This window comes from Falco punctatus, assembly GCF_963210335.1.
Source record: "Falco punctatus genome assembly, chromosome: 17".
In the NCBI taxonomy this organism is placed as follows: Eukaryota; Metazoa; Chordata; class Aves; order Falconiformes; family Falconidae; genus Falco; species Falco punctatus.
In genome coordinates this window covers 3,483,566-3,500,062 of record NC_137597.1, presented here as the reverse complement: position 1 = coordinate 3,500,062, position 16,497 = coordinate 3,483,566, and the positions used below count along the sequence as shown (strand labels likewise).

Genomic DNA, 16,497 nt, shown 5'->3' with positions numbered 1-16,497 from the left:
AGTTACCACATCCCACCGTAAATCCAGCAGCAGCGCAGGTTCCCGGCGATCAGCTGGTTTATTTTTTGGATCGACCCAAGCAGCTTGCAGTGAGCCGCGGGAGGGCAGCAGCCGGCTCGATCGCTGCTCACCTTCCTCGGTGTGGCTGATCCCAAAACAAGCAGGGCTGGAACCTTTGCAAAAGGCACAAAAGCAAAACCCTGTTGTGAGAAGAAAGTGATCCCAGCTGAAACCAGGACTGGGGAACCTCTGCATTTAAATCCCAGGAAAGGAAGCTGCCACCGGAGCCGGGGAGGGGATTTCTCTCCGCAGAAGATGAATGCCGAGCAAGCTTTTGATCTCTAAGGAAGGGTTACAACCCTCGTTCTGTTTGCGCGCCGGCAGCGTTGTGCTTCCCTCGGCGTGGGGGATCCCTTGGTGACAGGGAAAAGCCATGCTGTGACCCGTGGGCTTCTCTGGGGTGTGCCCAAGCAGATGGCGCTCCAGCTTCGCGCGTCCCCCGCCGCCCAAGGCTGCCGAGGCAGGCGGTTTCCTGGAACCGGATCCTCGGCCTCGACACAGCCGCCTCTGCCATCGCCGCCTGTAGCCATGGACCTGCGAGCGGAGCTGCTCAAGTCCATCTGGTACGCCTTCACCGCCCTGGATGTGGAGAAGAGCGGCAAGGTCTCCAAATCCCAGCTCAAAGTGAGTTCCCCAGGGGCCTCGGCTGGCCCCAGCGCCGGGCTGGTGGGTGGGCTGCGAAGGGAGACCGGGTCCAGGGATGCTTTGCACCTCTCCTGGGTTTTCACGGAGGAGTTGTGAAATACTACAGTTAGTAAGACCTTGCTGTTGCCTCTACGCTGTTTTTGGTGACGCTCTCTGGCTCTGCCTCATCTCCCTTTAGAAAAAAAAAAAAAAGAGTGGGGGAGTTAATGCTCAAATGTATTTTGTAGGTGAAAATGAGGTGCAATCGAATTTTTAGTTGTTTTCGGTTTCTTACGCTTTTTATGGCTAACTAGCAGCCCAAACTGGGTTTATATTTTCTTGCTTGCTGGAGCACCCGCATTTCTCTTCCTGTTCAACCAGCGGCTCGGTATGTATGAGGCAGGCTGGTTTTAAATGAAAACTCACTGATCTTGCCAGAAATAAAACAGCACTTTAAAAACCATCTCTGCTTTCCCCTCTCCCCCCACTCCCCTCCTTAGCAGCTTTACAGAGGGCTCCTGCCTTCAGCCCTTCATTTAAACCCATCACGGCTTTAAAAACCTTTTTGTCTGCCTCCGAGATGGGGTATAGGCGAATCTGCCAAGTTGCACCTCAGCTTCGACAGTAATTACTGATTTTTATCTTTTTTTTTTTTCCCTTTGCAAACGACGGGACTCCTTTTGTGTTGCGGTGTAAGCATCCTGTTCTTAGGCTGGTGCCAGGGTTGGGAATTCTGGTTGGAGCAGGGGGCTGCAGTGCGGAGGGAAGACCTGAGCTAGAAACATTCCAAACACGGGGAGGTGTCGTGTCAGGGCTCGGCAGCTGCCGCCAGCCTGCCAGAAACGTTGCAAAGAAACCTCTTTTTCCTCCGTTCCCTCTACTTTTGGGGGCTTCCCGCAGGACAGCCTGCAGGGAAGGTGCTGGGCTTGGCAGTGGGGGCACGTTTTGCCCCAAAATTCAGTTTTGTTTGCAGGGGTGAGGAGGAGAAGCAGCGGGAGCCAGGCTCCTCCTGTTCAGCCGCTGAGAGGCTTTGGCTGCTCCCCAGAAGCTCATTGCATGTGCGCCCTGCGAGCCACGCTCACCTACTTAAAACTGTGGAAATAGCTGAAGGAATTAAGGAAAATCCCAAAGCAAGCCAGAGCCTAATTCCCCTTGCTGGTCCCCAAGAAGGGCTGCTCTGCACCCCTTAGCATCCCCTGCACCAGGCCCTTGGGTCCTGAGCCCAGCCCACGTGTGCTGCTGGCCCCAAAAGCAGCGGCCGTGCACACGTGCAGCACTAATCTTGTGAGATCTTTATCACCGGCGACAATGCTGAGGCCACCAAGACCCTAATTTTAACGGTGATTTCCTAGAGAGTTTGTGCTGGGGAGGCCGGGGAGCTTTGAACCCTGGTGCGGGGGCGGTGGGGGTGCTGGGGACGGTGTCTCTATGGTGGCTTTGCCCAGGGTGACATTTCAGAGGGGGAGAGTCACCTCTCGCCGCTTTTCCACCCGCCGGGAGGGCGGCAGGGCAGCCTGATGACGATAACTTTCTGCCCACCACGAGGCTGGGGCAGCGTTTCCATCCCCCATTGCTGCCGAGCACTGGCCGGGGTTTGCCCCAGCCCACACGAGCCAGCAGCGGCATTCCTGTTACTTCCATGCAGAAAAACACCAGGATCTTGCAGGTTGGAGCTATAACATGTTAAAGCCACGATCGCCGTGCCCTCTCCGAAATCTCCCCGGGCTGCGCTCTGCGCGCTCTGCTCGCTCGCCCAGGCGTGTTGCTGCAAGAAGGATGATGAGCGAGGGTGGGAGAAAGGCCGGTGTGCGCAGCGTTTGCAGCGACAGCAACAAAACCAGCCCCAAGAGCTTGTGCTGGGGTTTTGCCGGCACACAGCAGCACCCCGACGGGAGCTGGGTGCTTAACTCCTCCGCCCGCTCTCCGGCCAGCTGCACAAGTGAATTTATCGGCGTTTCGAAGCGTGATGGCAAAGCCGTGGGGAGCCGCTGGGTCCAGCGGTTGAGTTCCTTGTATGGACGCTCCCAGGCGAGCAAGCGCAGCGTCTGCCTGCGTGTAGGTGTGTATCTGCACAGGAAGGAAGGACAGCCTGGTGGTGGGGTGCTACGTGTCGAGAGATGTCGGGTAGTTTTGTCACCAGTGTGGGCACGCGCCAGCGCTGCTCTTGGATGAGTGGGTGTCCTCTCGGTGCCGTTGCATCCTCCCCGGCCAAGCTGGGGGAACTACTCCCCGCGGACGCTGGCTGGGATGCGGGATGCGGCCCCGGTGGGCAGAGCTGAGCCCTTTCAGGGGGCTGTGGCCAGCTAGGGCAGCGGGTGGGAGCCACAAAGCACCGTCCCAGGGCCTTCTGGCACCTCTGTTTCGCTCCTGCCCCTGTTTCAAGGGGGAGAGGAGCGGTTTGCTGAGCGGTCCAAGGGCTCTGTCTCCTGAGGCTGCCCCGACAGCAAAGCTCTTGGGGAGTGGAGAGGGGGGGAGGGGGGCAGGCGGGCGGTTTAAATGACAGGCTTCATGTCGGGGGGCACAGGGATTCCGCTGTCACTGCGTGGGGTTGCAGGCTTGGGGTGCAGATGGCAGGCGAGTGGCTCTTGCTGGCTTTTTGAGAAAGAGTGCGTAGCCCTTGTGGGTGCCTGGGGGGCTGGGGTGGCACAGCACAGCTGGGTTATGGACCCTCCCCCAGAGCAGGATGGAGGTGCCTGCCTTGGTCTGAAAGCTCCTCTGCTTGTTACATGCACAAAATACACTCGGCACAGGCCAGTGGGTCCCAGTTTGGCCAGTAACGGGTCTGCGAGCAGCTCAGCCGTTCAAGCAGGGGGGGAAGCCTTCCTCGAGGTAGGGAACTGGTGGTCTTGGGGCTGGGCTTGAGTCGAGGGGGCTTGGCTGATGGGGTGGTGAGGCAGCCGTCCCCGCTCGCATCCCCCTCGCTACAGAAAACGGGCAGCTGAAGGAGCCCTCACAGCTGGGAAAGGTTCCCGCTGCTGGGGGTCCCCTGGGACAGGGCTCCCTGCACCCCCAGCGCCGGTGGAGCTTTGATTTTCTCAGCAGGGCCAGTCTGCTTGCACATGGGGAAACTGAGGCAGCAGCCATGCTCCCTGCGTGGTGCAGGAGCCCTGAGCCCCCCCCGCTCCCACCCACTGGGCTGTTTAACACGGGGAGCCAGGCTCCAGCCTGAAAGGTCACCCCCAGCCCTGGCATCAGCCCTGACGTCTTCCCTGGGGGAGAAGAGGGCCTGCCATTCTCCAGCCACATTAAATATTCCACCCCCGACTCCAGCTGGTGTCAGCAGTGGCTGCAGGCGTGGGAGTGAGGGGTGATGGGGAGCGGGGGGAGAGGGGGGAGAAACAGCATCAGAGCTGGTGCTCGGAGGGATTTGGGATGCCTGGGGGGTGTTGGGCAGACCTCCAGCCCCCTCCAGCCACCCCCTGCACACCACAGGGGAAAGGTTGTGCCACCAAACTGCGCTCGGAGCATCCCTTCCCTTCTCCCCCCCTGTTATTTTCCACTCCTGTCCTTCATTCCAGAGCCCGGAGGGGGCTTCTCACCTCTTCTCTCCGTGGGGTTGGGGCAGCCCTGGCCCCACGCGCCCCATCACCAGCCTGGCCAGGGCTCTCCTCCCCACCCTGCCCCGCTTCCATTCTGTAGGTGGCCGCTCCGGTGAGTGGAGGGGCTTTTGCAGCGTGCTGGGGCGGATGGAGGGGCTCGGGGTGCTGGCCATGGTGGGGGGCACATGCAAGACTCCCCCCAGGGCTTTTGGGGTGCTGTGAGAGGAGATGTAAGAGATGGGAACGAGGCCCTATGTTGGAAACGGGGAACAGGATGTGATTCCCAAACTTTCAATCCGTCCTGATGGATTTGTGAGCTATCCCAGAGGATGCCCAGGGTGCTTCCATCCCTCTCCACCCCTGTGCAGACCCCAGGGCCACACTGAACCCCAAAAAGCGCAGCCATGGCAGCGACGCTCAGGGCTACCGCTGTGTGGGAGCGCAGGGTGGAGGCCTGCTGATAACATCGGTCCGGAGGCTGGAAAAGAGAAAGAAAATCTGGTTGAGCAAGAACCGTCTCCAGCTGCAGCAGCCGGCATGGCCTCCAGCAGCTCCTCTCCCGCTGGGAGGAAATTTCCAGTCCTGCACAGAGAGGAGCAGGGATACTGCGCACCAGCTCCTCCAGCCCCTCTCCTGAAACCCTGGCAAGCAGCATCTGCAGATCCTACAAGCCATCTCTGCAAACCCTGGTGCCATGGGGATCCATTTGGGATGCTCCTTGAACCACCTCCTGCTTGCTGGGAGGGAAAGACAAGGAGACAACCTGCCCGGCACCGTGAGCCGGAGAGGCTGGTGGTGCTCGTGGGCAGCCTGGCTCCGGGCTCCGGCTGCTGGCGCGGCAGCGGTGTGGGCTGTCCAGCACGTGGGAAATTCGGGAGCTTCAAAACACGCTTTGTTCTGGAGGATTTGGACAAAAACGGGCTGGTCGGTGACACTGGCGGAGTGCTTCTGGAGATAGGATGTCTCCAGGTCTCCATCATCTGCTTCCCTTGCAGACAAAAACCTTTTCTTAGTTTCTTATAAATCTTTTCTTATTTTCACCTTTGTGTCTTTCTCTGCCCCGTTGGCAGAAAGCAACCGCTGCCACGCTGGGCGCCGTCATCAGTTATGTTTTCAAGAAATTGCTAAGGGCAGCTGCCAAACAGCATGGCTTGGGGTGGCTTATCATCTTGTCTAGATCAAAGCATGTCCTGTTTGCTCTGTAATGTTAGAAACAGCTCTTAAAAAAAAAAAAAAAAAAAAAAAGGTTCCCTGTGTGCCAAGAAAAAAAAGAAACTCATGTGGAAAAATCCTCAATTTTTGTCTGTTTGGAAATGATTCTCTAAGGTTTACGTTTGGGAATATTCCGCTGTCCCTTTGCCAAACCCAAACCGTGCCTCGGTGCTGTGGCCGCAGGGAGGTGATGCTGGGCAGGGCAGGGTCCCCGGGCGGGTGGGTGGCCTCGTGGGGATGCGCTGGGGCAGGGCTGGGGGTTGTTCACCATCTCCTCGTGCTCGGCCAGGTGCTGTCTCACAACCTGTACACGGTGCTGTGCATCCCCCACGACCCCGTGGCGCTGGAAGAGCATTTCCGCGATGACGATGACGGGCCGGTGTCCAGCCAGGGTTACATGCCGTACCTCAACAAGTACATCCTGGACAAGGTGAGCCCCTCCGCCATCCCCCCCGACCGGCTGCATCTCGAGTGGGGACACCACGGTGCCCAGTCTGCTCCCACATGGTGCGGGACCCCCACGGCTCTGCTTCCCTCCGCTCTCGGAGATCCTGTGCCTCGGTGGTTGGAAAAAGGATACAGAGAGGTGGGGAGCCCGCAGGTGAACGCCGCAGCGAGTGGGAAATGTTTAATCCTCAGTGTTTTCTTGGCAAGGATGAAGTCAGCCCTTTCCGTCAAGGCTCTGGACGGAGGTGTATCTCTGCCCACATTTCCTAAAGAGCTCGGAGAGAGAAATCAGCCCCTTTTTCCTCTCCGCCCCTGTTCAAATTTGAGGTGTGACCTCAGCTGGTGAAGAGGAGGAGAGGGAGGAGGACAAGGTGCCAGGGCAGGAGCAGAGCCTGGGGTGGGCAGGGGCTTTTCTCCCTTTTTTCCACTCGACTCAAAGGCACCTTTGTTTGGCTCAGCAGCGAGACTGAGACTTTGCGGCTGGGTGCGCGTTTCCTCCAGGCATGCGAGGAGAGGAAAAATGACTGACAACTTTCTTCCACTGTGTGCTCGAAAGAAGGGGGGGCCCAGAGCTGGGTGCCGTAACCCTTCCCTGCCCTGCCCTGCCGCTTCCCCGGGGCTGAGCCGTGCCTTTTCCCAGCATACCGGCGTCCGTGCCGGTCTTTGCGGTTCAGGTCTTTGCGGACCCTGAGCGGTTCAGGAGCTGCCCAGCTTGATCCAGGGATGCTGATCTCAGCTGCAGGGATCTGGTCTGTGGTGGGCGAGGACAGTCTTCCCTGGCTCCCTCTGCCCGGGGCAGCTGCCCAAGGTCAGCCCAGCCTGCTTGCTCCAGCACGGAGCAGCCAAAATCCTTCCAGTTTCCCAGACAGTTCTTTGGGAAAAGACCTTTAAACCCTCTCCTTCTGGTTTTACCATGGCTAATAAAATCCCAGAGGCAGCCTGAGAAGGGGAAGTGGGTTTTCCTAGTAAGAGGGGCTTTCAGCTTTCCACCACCCGAAGTTTTTTCTCCAGCTTGGCCACCACAGGCTGCAGTTTGCCCTCGTGCCAGCAGCACACAGCTCGCACAGCTGGGATGGAGCAGCCAGAAGTGGCCAGGCTCCCTTGGTCCCCATCACAGTTCACCAGTAACAGGCCAAAAGCCACATGAAGCCAGTAGCGATGCTGGGCGAGTGGCCACAGAAGCTCACAGACAGGCAGCGGGGCTGCGGTTCGTGATGCCTGCCCGTGGGCTAACACTTCCCTTCGCTGAGCCCCAGTTCCTCTTCATGGTCAAAGGGGGTACTGGGAATGACCCGGAGCCATGAAGGCACTGGGGAGGTGGGCTTGGGAGAGCACCATGCCATGCAGCATGTGCTTCACCACGGGGGTCCTGCTGGTGCTTCACCACGGGGGTCCCACATGTGCTCCAGAGCCCGGCAGGTCATGGCTGAGCCACCATGGCCATGCCACAGTGCTGCAGCAGTCCCGTAGCATCTTCTATACCCGATATACATATATATATATATATATATATATATAAAGGGTGCCTTGCTGGCCTGACCTGTGCTGGCACCAATGGGCAGCGCCCACTTACACTCCGGTTGTGTGTCCCATGTACCGGTCGCCCCGTGCTTCTCACCGGCAGGGACAGGAGGTTTGGTTTCAGGTGTGAGGGTTTCTTCCCTCCAGCGCTCCCCGCCCCGAGAAGCCCCCTCTGTAGCCCTGCAGCACCGTGCTCACCCCCTCAACTCCTGCCTGCAGGTGGAGGAAGGTGCTTTTGTCAAAGAAAACTTTGATGAGCTCTGCTGGACCCTGACGGCGAAGAAGAATTACAAGCCCGACCGCAATGGGAATAGCGTTATATCCCACCAAGATGCCTTCAGGCTCTGGTGTCTCTTCAACTTTCTGTCTGAAGACAAATACCCTCTCGTCATGGTGCCAGATGAGGTAGGACCTGCCTCTCGTGCCCCCCCACCCCCGTTCTCCCAGGGCTCCGTGTGCTGGCGGAGCCCCATTTGGGGATGACGCATCCCACTATCACTTCCTGGCATGTCCCATCACATCCTGCAAGATGTGGAGCTCCAGGGTGTGAGAGCGAGCAGACAGGGGTGGGATGAGGGGGTGTCTTCCCTGGACACCCCCTGTTATGCCCATGGCCAGCCCTGCTGCCCAGGGGGAAGGGGATGACTTGGGAGCAGCTCAAAGGACCCCTCCAAAATGCTGATGTCTTGGACAATGAGGTGTGGGCTGGTCTGTGTTGCACTTTCGTGGTCTAAGCCTACACCAACGAGCTCTTTTCCCGGCTTTGAAATGAATGTGCCAGTTCTCAGAGCCCCAGCCAAGGAGCAACCGCAGCTCAGCTCCTCCTGGGGCGGGTCCCTTGCCCGAAGCCCCTGCATCTCACCCAAGGGTTGAGTCGAGCGCGGTGTTGGAGGAGAAATCCTGATTTTTATGGGTGGGAAAGAGGAGATGATGAGAAACCCTTAAAATCTGGGGCAATGGGAGGTTGCTCCCCATGAAATCGGTGTCAGGCTGGATGGGGCTGTGTCCCTTGGGCTGTCCTACACGAACAAAGGCAGCGGTGGAGCAGACCCGATTGTCCCTCTCCGTGCCTGCTGCCACCAGGCATTCACCCCGTGCCCAGCATCCTGAGAGTTAAAAGCAAGGTACCCAGGGCACAGCAAAGCTTCTGGTAGTAATCTCCAAATCCCCAAATTCCACGCAGCATTTGGAGGGGGAGGTTCTCCCTTCTCCAAGGGTCAGATCAAACCCCCATGAGAAGTTGGGCAGATCTGAGGGAGAAGGGATAAGCTCAGAGCGGCCTCGCCAGGAGGAGCTCGACTGGGCTAGCAGCTGCCATCTGCTTCTACACCATCAACCTCCTGAGATCAGCAGAAAAAGTGAAAAGAAAAAAAAAAAAGGACAAAAAAAGACAAGCAGCGTGGCACTGCGCAGACGTAGGAGGGTGACCGCACTTCCTGCTCCCCGGGAGAGGTCTTTCCTGTTCCCCAGACCGTGACAAACTGAATCATCTTTCAGCTCACAGGGCTCAGTTTAGGGGGTAAGAAAAAAAAAAAAAAAAAAGGAAAAAATAAATTACGTTTAAATTCTTACCCTTCTCCTAGTTAGGTGATGTAAAAAAAAAAAATTAAAAAATAATATCCAGATGGGTGCAAGGGCTTTGGTGTCTTTTGCCTTTCTGCGTGGCTCACTGCGGCCACCCACCCTCCCTGGTCCCCCAGGTTGTGGGTAGAGGAGAGCTGGCAGCAAAACTTGAGCTGAAATGAGTCTTCCCATCATCACGTCAACCACTTCAGCTCTTTTTTTAAAGCTATCTATTTACAGTTTCAAAACAAAGCTCATCTCCTCCATAGGGACCTCTTCCTCTCCTCCCCCCCAGTGTTTTTACGCTTGCAGCTGGAAACCAGAGGGGTGCTGAGGTCAGGGCTGTGGTCTGAGGCACCTGCCCTGCAGGCTGGGGGTGGGGGACAACGGCCTCGGTCTGTTCTTCCCCATGAACTCGACTCGGCAGAGCTTTCTCACTCTGCAGATAAACCAGCCCCAAACATCTCAGCCTTGTGGTTAAAAGGAAAAACCTCCTCACAGCGGTAAAATTCTAACCCACCGCCAACCTCCTGAGCCTGCCTCCTGCCTGGAGCACCTTGGCCTTGACCATCAACCATCACAAGGGTGATACCTCTGGGATAAGGGTCCTGCGTCTCCAGGCTGGAAAGAGATGTGGGCTTGGGCTCTCCGAAATGGGTCGGTGGGGTGGGGACAGCCCTCGCTTCTCCCCATGGCTGAGTTCCCCGTCCCCACAGGTGGAGTACCTGCTGAAGAAGATCTGCATGGCCATGAACGTGGAGCTGAACTCCGGCGAGCTGGATGACTACCTCTCCCAGGAGCCGCAGGGGCAGGGGGGGCTGACGGTCTGGCAGTTCCTGGACATGGTGAACTCGGGGCGGTTCCTGCGCGGCATTGAGCAGGAGGCCGTCAGCATGGCCGTGGAGGAGGTGTACCAGGAGGTCATCGAGGACGTGCTCAAACAGGCAAGGAGCCCACAGGTCCTGGGGCACAAGCTCTGCCCTGCCCCCACCCTGGTTTTGACCCCTGTGTGTCTCGGGCGCAGGGCTACCTCTGGAAGAAGGGCCAGCTGAGGAGGAACTGGTCGGAGCGGTGGTTCACGCTCAAGCCCAGTGTCCTGTCCTACTACATGAGCGAGGAGCGGAAGGAGAAGAAGGGGAGCATCGCGCTGGACAAGCACTGCTGCGTGGAGGTACGGCCCAGGTGGTGCTCAGCGTGAGGACAGGAGACCCAGGAGATCCCCCTCAGCCCCCAGGAATACACAATTCCACATCCAAGAGCATGGGAGAGCCGGTCCTCTGGCTGAAGAAGGTGGGGATGAGGTGGGGGACAGGGGGGTAACGCCGTCCTGGGTCCTCTCCCTGCAGGTGCTCCCTGACCGAGATGGGAAGAGGTGCATGTTCTGCGTGAAGACCTCCTCCCGCACCTACGAGATGAGCGCCTCCGACACCCGGCAGCGCCAGGAGTGGACCCTAGGTCCGTGCCCACCCTGCACCCCCTCCCCAGCTTCCCTGTGCCCCCCTCTGCGTCCTCGCTGACCACCCCCTTCCCTCCCCAGCCATCCAGACGGCCATCCGGCTGCAGGCTGAGGGCAAGAAGTCCCTGCACAAAGACCTGAAGCAGAAGCGCCGGGAGCAGCGGGAGCAACGGGAGCAGCGCAAGGCGGCCAAGGAGGAGGAGACGCAGCGGCTCAAGCAGCTCCAGGAGGAGAAGGAGAGGAAGCTGCAGGAGCTGGAGCTGCTGAAGGAGGCCCAGCGGCAGGCAGAGATACTCCTGCAGGAGGAGGAGCAGCGGCGGAGGCAGCAGCATGAGGAGATGCAGAGGACCCTGGAGATCCAGCTGCAGGAGGCTGAGCAGGTGGGTGCCTCCTCGCGACGTGTCCTGCCACAGGGCTGGGTTGCTCGTGGCACGGACGCTTCCTTCCCCTGCCCTTGCCCCCGGCAGCCTGGGGGTTTGGGGGAGCTTTTAGGAGCCTGTCCTGCTCTTGCAAGGATGCTGCAGCCACCCATCACCTCTGGGCTCCTGGGGGCCGTGTGTGACCTGGGGACGAGGGGTGGAGGGGTCAGCACCGCTGTGCAGGAGACACCCAAGGAGCAGGAGATGAGGACAACCTGCCCGGGGCTGTATGCAGCTGGGGGGCAGGTGACAGGCCCGTGCTAGTGCCAGGATGGCCACGGAGCCCGTTTCTGACCTTGCAGCCAGTGCTGGCTCCAAACGACGCGATGTGTCTCCTGAGCAAGGAATCGGCTTTGCTTTGGAACTGTCTCCGTGGGCTTTCCCTGGTGTGGGAGATGTCTGGCCCCATCTGCTCAGGGGTACGGGGGTCCCGGGGACGGCAGCAGCAGCTCTGCCACCTGCCCACGCTGATGGCTCCTCTCCCGGCCGCAGGCTCGCGCCTCCATGCAGGCAGAGATGGTCCTGAAGGAAGCAGAGGCAGAGCGGCAGCGCAAGCGCATCCTGGAGCTGGAAGACATGCAGGAGCGTCTCCAGGAAGCCCTGCAGCAGGAGGTGAAAGCACGGCAGGACGAGGAGTCCGTGAGATACGCACAGGCCAGGTAGGACCAGGGCATCCCTGCTCCTCCTCGACCAGCCCCACTCCCAGGGCAGCTTCTGGGCACGGACACGTGCTCCCCAGGGCAATGCAGCGCTCCCCAGGTACTGGGGTGTGCTGGTGACTTCCCAGTATGTCAGCAGGGATGGGGGAAGCTGGTGGATGACGTGGTAGAGGGACATCCTCAGCTCTTGCTCTTTGTTGACAGGCTACTGGCTGAGGAAGAGGAGAAGCTGAAGCAGCTGATGAAGCTGAAGGAGGAGCAAGAGGAGTATATCATCAAAACTCAGCGGGAGAAGCAAGTCCTCAAGCAGGAGATGGAGAACAAGAACAAGTGTCTAGAAGAGGCACAGAAGCAGCTGGAAGAAGTGAGAGTGAACAGGCAGCGGGTGGACCAAGACGTCATGGTGAGCGCCACATCGGTGCCACATTGCTCCACACCGCCAGCCCCAGGGGACTTCCCAGCCCTCCCTGAGTCACCCCCAGCTTGGGGGGCGGGCAGGACGGCCACCCACAGCTTTGGGGACCGAGCTGGCATTGCCGCGGGGGCTTTCTGAGCTGTGCGAGGCGCAGGCACCGGGGGGGGGGGGATTTGGTGGCTGAGATGGGACAGGTGCGTCCTGCCCTGGGGACACAGCACTGCTGTCCAGAGCAATGTCCACACTGGGAGTGTGTGGAGGGGGGGGGACTGGAGGAGGAGCAGAAGACCTGGAGGAGGGCGAGCTGCGTCTCCATCCGGAGGGAGACCCCGATCCAGGCTTACCCAGGGAAGGGAAACCTCCGCCCACGGTGCCGGGCAGGGGGCTGCGGGGCGGCTGGCTCACCCCTCCCCTCCCCTCCGCCCCCTCGCAGGCAGCCCAGCGGAAGCTGCGACAGGCCAGCACCAACGTCAAGCACTGGAACGTCCAGATGAACCGGCTGATGCACCCCATCGGGCCTGGAGGTAGGAGACCGGCCATCACACCCTCCCTGCCCCTCCCGAGCACCGCTGGCTGGGGCATGAGCCCTGCCTCCCACCCATCTTCCCCTCTTTGGGGGCATCTGGGGGGACCCCCATCTTTTAGAGAAGATACCCCAACACTTCTGGCAAGGAGAGACCCTGCAGCCCTTTCCCTTAGCTGAAAGGTCCGTTTGGACCCCAGGTAAACAATCCTTCTGCCTGTCCCCAGACAAGCGTACAAACGTGAGCGCAGGAGGCTTTGCTGGCTACCAACCCTTCCTCTCCCAGAGAGATTCTCCTCTCAAGCTCAAGCAGAAAGTGGAGGATAAAGGCAGCGAGCCCACAACGGACAACGGCAAGGAAAACGTGAGCAACGGTGGGAACAGCGGCGTGCCACCACCTCCGGATGCGGACCCCATGGCCACAGAGCCCACCAACTAGCCCCACAGGATGGCAGAGCCCAGCGGGGAACTGCGGGGGCCCAGCACGTCCCTCTGAGCGGACACAGTCAATATGGCCATCTCTGGACGGAGACAAGTGGGGACCGGCACAGAGCCTGTAGATGACTACATAGAAGGCAGAGATGCTCCCGTTTTCTTCAGGGAAGGGCCGCAGCTGCACGCCAGGGGGTTCAGCCAGCCCACCGCTGGGGAGAAGGCGGCGGGGCCATCTCCTCTTGTCTCCCCACATGTGGGACCTGGACTCAACTCCCCAGACTCCAGTTTCCACCCTGTCTAAAAAAAGATAAGCCACCGGTGGGTCTGGACCGCGTGGCCGAGGGCTGCGGTTCCCTTTTGGTTTCTACCAGCAGGTCCTTCTGCATCGCTGGCTGCGCCCTTGGGTGCGTGGCGAGCCTTGGCAGACAGAGCGGTGCCTCCTCGCCACCCCCACAGAAAGGCTGGGGTGTCCTTAGCTAACACGTGCGTTCCTTGAAGGTGGTTGTTAATCACTGGGGTCACGTAGATGTTAGCAGAAACCAACAAGCAATAAAGCTTTTGGAGCTGCTGGCCCCCAGAGACCTCCTTCCCCACGCATCTGTGGCCCTGCAGGCCCTGCCCTCCCTCCTTGGCAGTGTGGGGGTTTGATTCCCACTGTGGGAAACAGCCCGTTAAAAGAAATCAGACACCAGCCATGGAAAGAGGCTCCACCAGTGGGTTTTGGGTTGGTCTGCGGAGGGCCAAGGGGGACACAGATGCTGGTGAGCTGGCCATAGACAATGAGCTCCTCTCCGGGGGGCAGCGGTAACGTCTGGGAGGGCCAACACCTCTGTATCATTAAGTGCTTGTATAGGAAGGTAACGGTGCTCAGGGCTTCATTTAGGTCTTTGCCCTTGGACTGCAGGACCCCTGGTTTCAGGAGTCCTGGCTCAGGGTCTGGTCCAAGCCCGCAGAAGGCAACGGCAAAGACTCCCAGGGGCCATCCGAACCGGGAGCCGGTGGATGCGGCAGCTCTCTCCCGTAACGCTGGCCTTGGCCTGGCTCCTCCAGCTAATTTGCTCCCAAAAAACCTGAGAACAAAAGCCAAGTCTGTTGGCAAACCTCCCCAAACAAAACAAAGCAAAGCAACACGTGCCGACACCGGGGTTAGTTTGTCCAAGTACCTCTGTTTCAATACAGTCCCGTTCACCGGTGACTTTGGGGTCTTTATTGTACGCAGAGCCCCCAGTCGCGTAAGGGTTCCATCTGGAAACAGGCACCAGTAGCAAGCCCTGCATCAAACCCCAGTTCACAGTTGCTCACGCTGATTAACTGCAGTTCGTTAGGGAGATTACAATCTTATTTCCTACTCCTGCGGCTTTCAGCTTTTGCTCACACAGCTCTTCCCCCCCCCCCCCCCCCCCCCCCGCCCCCCGCAGTTGTTACAGCGTTTCTTTTTCACAATTATTTTTCATTGTGCCCGACCGCAAGAGGCCGTTCCTGCGGGTGCCAGCGGAGCGGCACGGCTGCCCCAGGACAAAGTGGCTCTTTGTGCCCGTGAGGGTGACTGGGTGGCCCTGTGCCCCAGTCCCACGCAACCTCGCTGACATACAGAGAGGGTAACGGGCGGCTGCAGCCCTCGTGGTGACAGCTGTGGTAGCCCTGGCCCTGCAGGGGCTGCAGGTCAAATTCACCGCCTCTCCTCCTCCTTCCCGCTGCACTGGGACGCAGGAGGGTGGTCCTGAGCAGCAGCATGTCCCCTACAGCCCTGTGTGGTCCCCACACAGATTTGGGGTCCCTGCCTGGCCCTGTTCCATCCTGGCCGGTCCACAGGGACATGAGATCGCTCAACTCTGCGCAGGTTTTCTGGTGGAGTGAGGCCTTCCCAACACGCTGCGCTGGAGGTTGGGGCTCTGCTGACGCTGCACCGGAGGCCGGGGCTCTGTCTTTCACCAAGGGGTGTGGGGGCCATGGTATGAACCGCTGCAGCCTCCTGGGGTGACCCTGGCAAAGCTGCTCGTTGCTGTGTGCGATCCGCAGGCAGAACAAGAACAGTGAGGGTGCCAAATACCAGTCTCTACTGGGAAGGAAATGGGCTGGGTGGAAATGCACTGATGGGAGACGGCATCCTCCCTCATTAGCTTCGTTAGCTCAGTCTTGTCCCTGATCAGGCGCCAGAACAGGTACGTGCCACGCCACACCTAAGGCAGGGAGGAAGAGGGCCATCCCCACCCGTCTCTGTGGCTCCGTGCCGCAGCCTTGTCACAAGGGCTCTCATCCTGTGCACGACCCCCAGGAGACGCGGGGCCGCATCCCTGCCCGTGGCAGCGCCATCGCTTTCCACCAGCTCCAGGGCTGCCTCGTCCCTCCTTAAAGCAGCTCGCCAGAGCGCTGCTTCTGCTCCAGAGAGCTGAGTTCCCATGCGGCAAAAAGCTATACATTAATTGCCGCAGGCAAGGACAGGAGTGGAGGGAACAGCCGGAACCGGTGTCAGCACCTGCCTTTGATCTGCTGCCAAGTCTGGATGCGCCCGGATCTGCCTTATCCTCCTGGAGCGGCCAACCGAGGGCTGGAGCTTACTTAAGTCGGCAGTTGATGCGCACTGTCAGCCTGCGCCCCGGCACCTCCAAGAATAAACTGCAGCAGGATCACGAGGAGAGCTCACGGAGGCGCTGGGAAAGAGCGGCGCCATCCCACCCCCGCACCAGCGTGGGGTCTCCTGTGGGAAACCTCCTGGAGCTCTCTGCAGGGTAACATCACGCGCATGAGCATTTGCAGGCAGGTATGACCTTGCTGCTCTCTACGTGAATCTTTCACAGCCCCAAACTCTGCTGTTGTGGCGCACTGGCCCAGGGATCGGTGGTTTTGGGAGGCCAATTGCTAATTGTGGCTAATCTGCATTACCGAGGAGCATCACCTAAGCTCTGTGCTGCTCCTTGAGTAACTGTACTGGGAACAGGGCCTGTGCCTTTTAAACATAACATCACTTATCAGATTAGCCACGCTGTGGTTTACCTAGGGTGTGAAGGTATAAAATTAGCTCCATTGTAAACCTCGAGTAACAGCACTGACAGCAGAAGGCTTGCAGCGACTCCACTGGGCAGCTGATCTAACCCTGGGGGGTGGCAAGCAGCGAGGGGCTCAGACTGAGAAGGGGAGGAAAGCCCCAGGGCTCCTGCAGCACCTTGAGCGGCGTGATGGTCCCGAAACGTCCAACAAAACACCTGGCCAGGCAGAGCTGGTGGTGGTGTCCTGCAGGCGGGCTTGCTACCTGGTCTGCAATGCCAATTCCCAGACCAAGTCGAGGTATTTCTATTCCTTTTTTCTAGTTTGTACCGAGTAGGGAGCCAGGTGGTCACCCACAAATGCCTAGCTTGATTACCAGAACTTCGCATTATTTATACAGTTCAGCAAGCAAAGACATCAGCCTTCATTGGTTTAAAAATTACATCATTCCTTCATTACTTAATACTCAAGTTTCCTCTTTGTCGAGTAATTCTCTTGCTTCTCACGTTAATTAGTTCACATGCTGTGTCTCAAACTCTTCTTTGGGTTCTGGGGGAGGGGTTCTTGAGTCGGCAGTCAGTGAGTGAGTCAGTAGTCGTGATCTCCCCTGCCAGAATTCGCTTTCCCCTAGTTAGTGCT

At 58.9% G+C, this 16,497-nt stretch overlaps 1 protein-coding gene across 1 annotated transcript; it reads left to right on the top strand.

The window, feature by feature from the left end:
* The first annotated feature begins 324 nt into the window (after nucleotides 1-324).
* On the top strand, nucleotides 325-14,068 carry DEF6 (DEF6 guanine nucleotide exchange factor). Its single transcript, XM_080367774.1, has 11 exons — nucleotides 325-684; nucleotides 5,725-5,865; nucleotides 7,623-7,808; nucleotides 9,683-9,910; nucleotides 9,991-10,137; nucleotides 10,313-10,421; nucleotides 10,504-10,802; nucleotides 11,334-11,500; nucleotides 11,705-11,903; nucleotides 12,349-12,439; nucleotides 12,666-14,068. The coding sequence occupies exons 1-11, from the start codon at nucleotides 475-477 to the stop codon at nucleotides 12,875-12,877; spliced, it is 1,989 nt and encodes a 662-aa protein (XP_080223900.1). The 5' UTR covers nucleotides 325-474; the 3' UTR covers nucleotides 12,878-14,068.
* Nucleotides 14,069-16,497: the final 2,429 nt, after the last annotated feature.

Excerpts from the sequence above, each read along its gene's own strand:
- DEF6 (XM_080367774.1), top strand. The coding sequence starts at position 475 with ATGGCGCTCCAGCTTCGCGCGTCCCCCGCCGCCCAAGGCTGCCGAGGC. Across the intron at positions 11,904-12,348 it reads GGGTGGACCAAGACGTCATG|GCAGCCCAGCGGAAGCTGCG; the intron begins GTGAGCGCCACA and ends GCCCCCTCGCAG. Across the intron at positions 12,440-12,665 it reads GCACCCCATCGGGCCTGGAG|ACAAGCGTACAAACGTGAGC; the intron begins GTAGGAGACCGG and ends GCCTGTCCCCAG.